Below are 10,219 nucleotides of genomic sequence, written 5' to 3' on the forward strand. Positions count from 1 at the left end.
TTTTCTTGGCTGTGCGTTGAGGCACTAAGGCGTGGCTCGTGGGAGATAGTGGAGGAATCATATTCCTATGTGATCAAATTTAGGCATCTTTGGTGTGTGTGTGTGTGTGTCGGGGTGTGTGTGTGTGTGTGTGTGTGTGTGGGGGGGGGGGGTTTATTAAATTATAGTGTTTAAAGCCTAACTATGTTTCTAGATAGCAGTTAGTTTCTGGTGCGGTCCTATCCTAGATGAAGCTAATCAGATACTGCGTCCAGAAGATTTATTTAACTGACTTGCTTAAAACTTTGGTTAAAAATAAATATCTGCGAAATCAATGAAATGCTTACATTTCTTGACACCGCTCTCAGGAACTAAGAAGCTACAGTTTCTACCCTGATAAAAGGGCGGCAACAGTCAGCTGGCAAAATGTATTGTTGGGATAGAGAATGTCAATGCCTCACATTTGAAATCAAACCACCAACAAGATTTTGGATATAAAGTAGCTCTTTATAGCTATGATATTTTACATATCGCTAATGGCATGACAACTGCCAATCAAATGTAAATAAACTTACAAAAAAGGGTGTGAAGCAATGTATAAAACAAAAAATGCTCTGTGTCTGGCAAATATTTGGATCTGCTTGTTTACCCCCCCCTCCACAAAGGGCTCTGTCTGCCAACACTGCTATTGTTCCTGCCTGCTTCCTTAGTAGCTCATGCTGTTGTCGTCTGGATGATCACAGGCTTAAAACCCAGTACCAGAAACATTATCTGACATAAAGAAATTTCCAGGCAAGAGCTTGTAGTAGGGTGGATCATTTGCGCAGACTAAGAAAAGAAGTACTAACATTTGACACTAACAATGAGCATGCTTCTTTGCCCTGTTTTAAAAGCTCTATTAACACACATGTTTATGTGCTGACAGCAATGCATTCACTTACCAACACATGTACAGGTTGGGAAATCTAATTGTGGGTCCTTGATTGGAGTATCCAGCAGGTTCTTTGTGGGTGTGTCTAGGTAGCGCAAGGGGGAGTCCAAAAAGCCTTTTAGAGATGGTGAAGAATTTAGGCCATCCTTTATTGGTGTTCCCTCCTCAGAATAGCATGTGGTCGACAGTACCGCTAATTCTCCTGAGGCTTCAATTTTAATTCTTTTAGGGAGTGGAGAGTCTTGTATGCCCAACACATCCTCTAGCATTCTTCGATGAAGCTGCTGCTTGACCAAATTGGTTTCCTGATTCATCGAAACATCAACGGGGCTCATATGTTGATTGCCCAAAGACCCCTCTGTGGATGGCTGGCTATCTGTTAATCCACTTTGGGTATCTGATTCAATCTTGCTGAACTGCATTTGCTGATCATCTGAATGAGGTGTGGTGTTGGCTTGAGGAGTAGAAATTGAGGAAACAGACTGGGTGTTGTGTGATGATGTAGGACTGAGGCCCTGAGGACTAATCTTGGATGGATTTTCGGGGATAGGGGTTGAAGTGCTCTTCTCCTTGTGCTGACTCATTGATGTGTCTCCAAATTCAGCCTCAAATTGGCGAATCAGTTCTTCAAACTTTGGATCTATGTTAATGACTTTCTCCAGTTGTGTGGTGCTGGAAGGACTTGAGGTCACAGGGATGGCACTGCAGGTATTAGTGGAGGTTAAGCTGATGCCTGCACCTAGTGATTTTGTGATAGCTGCAGGAAACACAGGTGTGGACAAAAGGTCCATAAGAGCTGGAGCATTTTCTGATGTAACAGTGGAAGAAGGAGTTAGTGAGGTGTTGGAAATAGATTCCTGAGATTTTTCTGGGGCAGGGAGACCTGCAGCAAAGGCCTGAGTGGATGTACTGAGGGGGGCCAAAGAGGGGAGAGAGCATATCTGCAAATTTGTCAAGGATGGCGATCTGTCAACCATCTGATTTGATGTTTTTTGTACAGCAATTTGAGTCTGAGGGAGAAAGGTTGGCATGGAGGCTTTCTGTTTGTTCTTCTTAATGATAATCTGTTTGGGCTTGGGTTGGGGAGGACCTATAAGCATACTGGGAGATCCTTGGGAGGTTTTCCTCCTTTTAGGTTCCTGTTTGACTGGTAGAGGGGGTAAACCTTCTGTATCTATCTGTGGCCACCATTTCTTTAAGTCTTGGCAAGTCATAGGTGCACGAGCGCCTGGTGTTCCAAAGCTAGAAGGGTGAGTATGAAACAGATTTCTCTTGTAACGAAGGTGTTGTTGCAAAGCTGCTTGAGTGCAATGACTTATGGCTGCTTGGCTTGGAGACATAAGATTTCCAGGATAAAGCTGCTGCTGTTGACCATTTGACATTCCATAATGTCCACTTTGGGGGTTGTGATGGTAGTGCTCACCAGAGTCTGGCTCTTGTTTAACCCTGGGCAACACTTGATTACCTTGGACATGAATTCCACCATTCTGGTTCAAGTTAAGCTGCTGTGAGAGTGGAAGCTTAAAAGAAGCATTTTTGAACTTTGTGTCACCAAGAAGCTGTTTAAGCTCTGACATGGGGTCCGAGTAATTTAGTGGAGCAGTTGCAGACTTAAAATGTATCAATGTATGCCTCTGTTCAGGACCTCTATCAGAGCCCTGTGTCCACTGCTGAGGATTAGAATTGAAACCTGCAGCTTTGACCTGACTTGGGAAGGGAGAGGTAGAAGATGGGAGAGGGGAAGCACGGGCTGGATGGCCCTGTGACTGGGGTCTATGGTTTTCAAATGAGGCTGGAGACTGCTGATTGTTATGTACTCCTGGAGGGACAGACTGGGTTTGTGATGAGGAGTTGTCGTTAAGTGAGGAAGAGATCAAATTAGGTGTGATGTTTTGTGTGTTTTGTTGGTTATGGAAGTTATTTCTAAAGAAAGTTTGACCCGGAGAACTGACTCTTAGAGGGCTTGATAGCTGTGTCAATGCTTCTATCGCAAGGGCGGTCTGAAGACTGACGTTCTTTTCCTTGGCTATCGAGAGCACCTGGGGGGAGCAAGGGATAGGGGGTTTGGAGGACACTTGGTCTTGGTGAGAGTATTGATTGACATCCTGCTGCTCCAAACATTGATTGGACATGTGGTGGATACCATTCACTTGCTGATAGGTATGAGGCTGAGACTGCGAATGGGGTTGTTCCAAATGTGGGGCCTCACCAACTATTTTGTGAGATCTGTGATCCCTTCTAGTTGCTAATTTAATTTTCTTCTCCAACCATTCAAGGTAGTCTGGACAACCAGGCCCATCACAGTTGCATTTGGGGGGCTTCTCCCCATGTTTAGCTTGGCTCAGGGCTGTTTTTAAGATGTCAAGATCTTCCAGAGGTTCGCAGCTTGTTTCAGGAGCTCCTGCAGACACTCTGGAATGAGCGCCATCAGCACATGTCTCTTGAGTGAACTTCTCATATAATAGGGCTATTTTAGGCTGGATAACAAGGCAAGATGAAGCGGAAGAAAGGGGTAAAGAGCTTGCAGTAACAGAAAAAGCCATTAGATTCTGGGCATCTTCCACATCTGCATGGTGGATCCTTTCAGCAGGGGAGGTTCTACCACTGCTGCTCAAGCATGATTGCTGATGTTGGCTGCCATTGACCTTGCTCTGTCCTGGTGTCCAGCATTGCCTTTCAGGCTCTCTTCCTGTCCTCTGCCCGTCTGGTTTCAAAGATGCCTCATCATCATTACAGTAGGGGTTCACCCCATTGGCCAGTTCCAGGCTCAACGTGCCTTCCTGGAGGCGGTCATGTGAACCAATTTCCATCTGGCCTCCGTTTGTGAGGCCATCCACTGTAGTGACTTTGTGAGCAGTCTGAAAGACAAAATAATGACAGGTGAAGTAAATCTCTGCAAAAATAAACAATGGTATACCCCAACAAAAAAGAGGTGGTGTAAGTAAGAACAAATAAAGCAATGATGACAAGGACACAAGCAACATTTTTTATCATAGTTGTTTCACATCAGACCCACACTGAGCTAACTCTGTCACAAGTACTACATCAGTTTCACAGTTGGACACTGCACTGTGGATCAGTTTGGCTATGCAAAGTAGGCAGCTGGAGTTAGAGTGAAGAGAAGCTCAGTGTGGCAAAGGTAGGTCAACAGATACAAAATGATAATAGTTGATGACAAAGAAGTAAACTTATATTATTGTTACCTAAACTTAACTAAATTCAATATTATTTCCTCAACTGCTCAAGTTTTTATGGCTATATGAGATAATGATCAAATTAAACCATTTTAAATTCAATGGGATTCAGTTTATTTATATAGCTCAAATGTACAATATACATAAGTTATATAGTAAGTTATATATATATAAAAACTTATAAGTTTCTATCAAGAAAACAGGCAACAGTTGATTGCATCCAATCATTAACTTGCAATACATACAAGTGATGTATTAATGATTCACCTTTAGTGATGAGCTTAAAGTGTTGAGACTCAAAAAGCCTCTGTGTGGTTGTCCTAATCTTTAGCTCCCGCAATCATTTTACCTCACTTTGGAGATCAGAATAAAAATAAAAACTGTTCTAATTAGAAGAAGTGTGGTTAAAATAACAAAACAGGCTTCTATAAACGTTAACCTACCAGGGTGTCAGTAATTTTAGGCTTAGTGATAAGAAATAAAATAAATTCTTAAAATATACAGTTTATGTACATATAATTTGGGCTTTGCTGAGTTTCTGAGTTTTGCATCAACATTGTCACATTAGTTAGATGCAAAGCAAAATGTATACTTTAGAACCTCAGAGGACAACTGGGATTCTTGGTGAAACAGTAAAAGAAGGTTTTCTTTGAGCGGAGCCAAGGCTGTAATATTTGTTGGTAATATGTTACTTAGTCATGACACAAACAGTAAAAGAGTAGATAATCATTTAACAATTATCCACCCAAGCTCAACTTGAAGCTCATTGTTAAAAATAATTCACTTCAACTTAAAACAAATTAATAGTAAAACAAACAAAATGGTGGTAATGGTCTTCTGTCATTTTTTGTGATAAAACATGTAATGAGTAACTTAAAAAAAAAAACCTAAGACAAATAATTAGGAGAAGCATATGGCATCAACTGGGAAATCACTCGACCAAAAGGCTTCCTCTTTACAGTTTGCCTGGAGTTAATTGTTTTATGAATACACTTACTTTAACAGCATAAGGTTTTAGGAGGATTTTCAAAAGTAAAAGGTTTGAGAATAAATATTTGTATTCAGCCACTATGTTCTTAAATGTATTCAAGGTTCTTAAAAGTATTCTTTCTGTGCTGATGCAAAATGCTTTGAAAGTATTGAAGTAAACCTTGAGGAAAAGCATTTCCTTTTTACAAGCAAAAGATAAGGTGTCTCTTTACAGCTGAGAAGCTGATTCAGCTGCTTAAATGTCTTTCAAGAAGTAATACTATTCATCGAAAACTAACTTCTCCTGAGTTTTAAAATCGATAAGTCTACTTGGAGGTAGTTCAAAGTTGCAAAGTGCTCTCTCCCAAATTAAGGTCACTGCTGTCACATTAGTTTTTACAATTCCACCTTTTTGAAGAAAACAACTACTTACTATGAGCCAAATTCATTTGTATCCTACTACCTTTCTTGCAGCATTCAACCCAGTCTCACTCATTTTAGATTGTTCTCCAAGTCAGGGGGACCAACAAATAAAGACGATTTAAGGGCATGTTCAGAAATCATTAACAGAGGTTATGTCTTCACTGAACAGTATATTCCAACATGCTCAATGGTTTAGTGAAAAGGAAACACTGTCAGACTTAATGGTTACTTAGCACTATTGCAGAAGGCCAACAAACTGTAGGGCAGTTGAAGAACTGAAATTATGTTTTGATCAACCTTTAGCTTGAACAGCTATGGCTTGTGTCAGACCAGCTAAATTAACATATCACCAGGTCTTATAGAAAAATGAATATTTTTGCTAATCGAGAAGATAAGAAGAAGACTAAGCAGATATTTAATGTATAAATGAAATGAAAAACTTTATCTTGTACGTTGGTGCTCCTACAGAGAGCAAAACTTTGGAAAAGTGCGGTTATTTTAATCTTTAGGCTCCTTCCTCCTTAATACTTCTTCAAAGAATCAGATTTAAGATTTTACAGCATATCTTCAATTATCACAAGGAGTTGAATTATTTATCCTGCTTTTTCCATCAATATCCTTGATTTTTTTTCTTTCACGAATTACCTGAAAAATCTTAGGATCACACTCGTTTGAGAATCAGTTTCTTTGTAACCTCTGTAAAACATCACATATTTTCCACCTAACAAGTGTTCCCAACCTGAGCTAAAAAATGAACACAACATATATCAAAATGGCTTCCTTAATCTTTAAGTTAGGGCACTGCCTCTGTCCACCGATCTAATGTAAAGAGTCGCTATCCATAGGTGAAGGAATTACATATTGCAAAATAAACACCTATATATATATATATATATAAATAATAGTTCAATACATATAGCTGTATGTATCTAATTTTTTATAGGGATAAAACCCCTCATTATAGGAAGACAAAAGTAGGTTATGATGCAGCTAAGGCTTATTGTTGTTGAGAGTTGCATTATTTGATCTTAGGATGTTTTTGTTTTTTTTAACATGCTGAAAATACAGTATATTGCGTTTACGTTTCCCATTGCTGGTATTTTCTTTTTTATTTGATTATATATTATATATTTGTTTTTACACAAGAGAAACATGTAAAAATCTGTAAGAAGAACAACTCTTTTTTGGAAAGTTGTACTTCTTGGGTCTAGACAGGAAGTACACTCTCTGTCCGGCCAGGAAGTCCACAAGGAAGTCATCTTCACTGTCTTGAGTGGGTCAAGCTCCAGGTGCCTGCGACAGCACCAGTGGAACAGCCAATCAGCCATTGGGTAATGATGGATGGTGATAATTAGACAATTATCACCATCCTGAATCAGACAAAAGACTCTGATGCTGTCTGCAAACACCATGAGTTTCAAAACCAGGTTGGCTGTAGTGCAAGTTAATTGCATACAGACAGAAGATCAATTGGAACAGAACATACCCCTGAGGGGCGCCTCTGCTAATGGTTCCGAAGCTGTGATCTGGAAAAGCTTTTAAGTGGATGCACAGGTTAATTTTATTTATGTAGGCATTTTTAGCAATGAATCCGTTTGTTAGCTGAGGATCTATTTTTTTAGATTCTTGCTGTACCTTCACTTGTCTGACTTGGATCTTTTTGATGAGTTTGTTCTTGGGCTGTTTATACAGGGCTTTGTACCTCCTAAGGTTGGACCCTGACCTCACATTTCAAAGGGTCAGGTTAGGTTCTTCTACAATAAAGTTAGCCTTTTGTCACCTAAAGAACATCTCCAAGATTAAAGGACAAATGTCTCAGCAGGACCTTGAAAAACTAAATCATGAGTTTATGTTTAGAGGGATTGATGACAGCAACCGTGTCTTCACAAGTCTGCCAATAAATTGCTCAGACAGCTGCATTTGATCCAGAGTGCTGCTGCATGTATCCTCACCAAAACTAAGAAAATGGTTGCACATCACCCTAGTTCTAAAACTGAAACAATATCTCAGAGAACAGACTTTGAAATAAGCTTATATATTTTAATTATTCACCTTTGTTCTCTTTAATTATTTGTTCTGCCTTCATACCACTGCAAATTACTTTTCCCTTCTTTCTAATGTATACCATTTTGAATTGTCTTGCCACTGAAATAAAATAAACCGACCTTGCTCTACTGCTGTAAGCCTGTTCTTTGTGTCTAAATAGTTTCCTCAGAAATGTTGTGAAACATGGTTTATTTTTGTTATCTGTGCAAAAGATCTTGGTCAGCAACATGTCCTTAGAGTAACAGTTTCAGCAAGTTTATTCATATCACAAAAAAAAAGGCTTATAAACACTCACTGCAGAAATCGCAGTCTATTTCCTCAAAATCAAAAACCACGAGCTTAGAGGTTTTCAGTTTTTCCCTGTAAGTTGGAATGAGATAAAGCAGACTGTAATGAGTTATTTGCAGAGATCTGGGAAAGCACAAACACAAAAACACAATATGATTCTTTTAAAGTCACGACACACTGTGTTTTTATCTCTGGTGTGCCACTTAATATACTGCCAGTATTTTAGATGTCCTCTGGTTAAGCCTGTTATGGCAAATTATGACAGTCTTATTTTTCTTTACAATTCTTATCAGCTCTGCAAGCTGTTTTTTAGCCTCTGATATTGCAGGCTTGTGGTTAAATGTAGATGATGACCAGAAAAAACATAAACTCATGAATAAGAGGCATTACTGTATACAAAAAGACTACAGACAGGGACTACGTCTCCCATAACACTTTATTAGCACATTAAATATTTTTGTTATGTAAAAGAAGATTGCACCTTTTCTCTTTTTCCCCAAGAGTAGTCTACATAAAATAGCTGAGAGCACATCTGTAGTACACAGCCTGGGGTGTTCTTAGCAAACCATGTTTCTGTGAAACAAAGCGCTTTAGGTCCACATAAATCCAAGTCTTCTGTTTCATTAGTCAGGGAGCAGATATTAGTCAGATATATTAAAAACAAGGGTCTTTGGAGTCTAATCTGAACACATCTGTGCATATATTCTGTCTCTGTGTCCAGTAATTGTCATTGAGGATCCGGATATTTGTGATTACTGATTGGGGGTACAGCAGCTCTTGATCAACGCTATCATTTTTGACCCCAACTGACCAATCAAGATATCTCTGTTATCTTGATTGATGAGTTGGGGTCAATCAAAAATTTAGGAAAGGTTTCTAGGGAAAGCTGATATACTTTAAAGATAATTATCTGTTAAAAGTCAAAAACATACAAAATACTAGAAAATAACTCAGAGAGCACGGACCTCCGCCAATCAGCAAATTTTGGCCCAAATTGTGACTCATACCTATAGCTAAATCTCACACGGGATCTAGATCATTACAGATTGTTAATGAATTGTTCTTTGGCATGAGGCACACCTATGATAAAAAATGTCCATAAAATCCGTTTATAAGTTTTCAATTTATCCTGCTAACGGACGAAAAACATACCATTTTGTGTTTTTTGTGTTTTTGTCTTCAGTAAAATTTGTACGGATTTTTTGAGTCAGATGTTAAGGCTGTGGATTGTCACTTCTGACACCCTCTGGTTAAGTGGGGAACTGCTTGTTCTACCAGATATCCCTATATCAAAATGTCAGAGAATCATTTACATAACCTGGATCACCACTAAATTTAATTAATTCTTCTTTGGCAAGAGGGGCACCTTTGATATAAATTTATAAAAAATCTGTCTGTAACTTTAAAGTTATCCTGTACAGAAACAAAAAAAAAAAAAACACAAACTCTTCTAAAAACATAACCTCTTGGTGGAGGTAAAAAATAAATCATTCGGGCCATCTTAAAATATCCCTTTATAGAGAAAAGCCTTATATGTTCTCTATACAGTTCTTAAAGAGAACATTGAAATCTAGACATAAAATCTGTCCAACATTGCCTTCATAAGTAGGGCTGCAGCTATCATGTATCTTTGCAACTAAGTACATTTTTTCCAATAATCTAAAAGAGAGTCTTAGTGAGGTATCAATAAAATAGTGTTTGAATTTGAAATATAATCTCATTTCATATTTTAAATGCATTGTACAGGGTTTTGATTGCTTCCATCTGTTACTCCGTTATTTCATAGATACTACAGTGGGTCAATATGACTCATTCACAGAGTTTTTACACCGGATGCTCTTCTAATGCAACCGGGATTTGAACTCGGATCTCCAGTGTTAGTAACCCGAACCCCTGTATTGTCATTGGTTAAAACATTTAACATAAATACATGTAATGCTTACAAATTTCAGTTAAGAAGTTTGGGATATAGCATATTTAAAGACTGTCATCTTAAGTCAGACAATTTCGTTGAAATTACTGCTAACTCTAAATCTTACTAACAAACTCTAAATATTTTAGAGACTGCTTAGATGAATGATGATTATTTGATTGCCAATACATACTGTTTGTTTTAGCCCTACTTACTAGAAACTTACTAGATACCTTTAACTGTTCACTGTGTATTTTACATAAAGAGTGAAGCCCCATGTCACACCTTGATGATTTAGACCAGCATAAGCCTGAAAAATCTGCAAAAAAACTGGCATACCGTATTTTCACGACCATAAGGCGCACCGTACTAAAAGGCACACTCTCAGTTATGTGTCCCATTTCTGTATTTAACACACACATAAGGCGCACCGGACTATAGGGTGCGTTTTTTATATACAGGTACATGTCCTCTACT

General features: G+C 38.6%; 1 protein-coding gene across 4 annotated transcripts in view; it reads right to left on the reverse strand.

Annotated features, from left to right (window-relative positions):
• LOC107101442 (methylcytosine dioxygenase TET3-like) overlaps positions 1-10,219 on the reverse strand; it is a 56,203-nt gene that overhangs the window by 15,059 nt on the left and 30,925 nt on the right. For 3 of the 4 annotated variants that reach the window (XM_015400366.1, XM_015400368.1, XM_015400367.1), the window contains one exon: positions 921-3,768. In XM_015400366.1, the coding sequence (XP_015255852.1) occupies positions 921-3,768 (2,848 nt within the window). Of the gene's footprint in view, positions 1-920; positions 3,769-7,837; positions 7,891-10,219 lie in introns of those variants that run through there. The other variant, XM_015400369.1, reaches the window with a different exon arrangement.

The sequence above is a fragment of the Cyprinodon variegatus genome, unplaced genomic scaffold (genome assembly GCF_000732505.1).
Source record: "Cyprinodon variegatus isolate N-32 unplaced genomic scaffold, C_variegatus-1.0 Scaffold1096, whole genome shotgun sequence".
In the NCBI taxonomy this organism is placed as follows: Eukaryota; Metazoa; Chordata; class Actinopteri; order Cyprinodontiformes; family Cyprinodontidae; genus Cyprinodon; species Cyprinodon variegatus.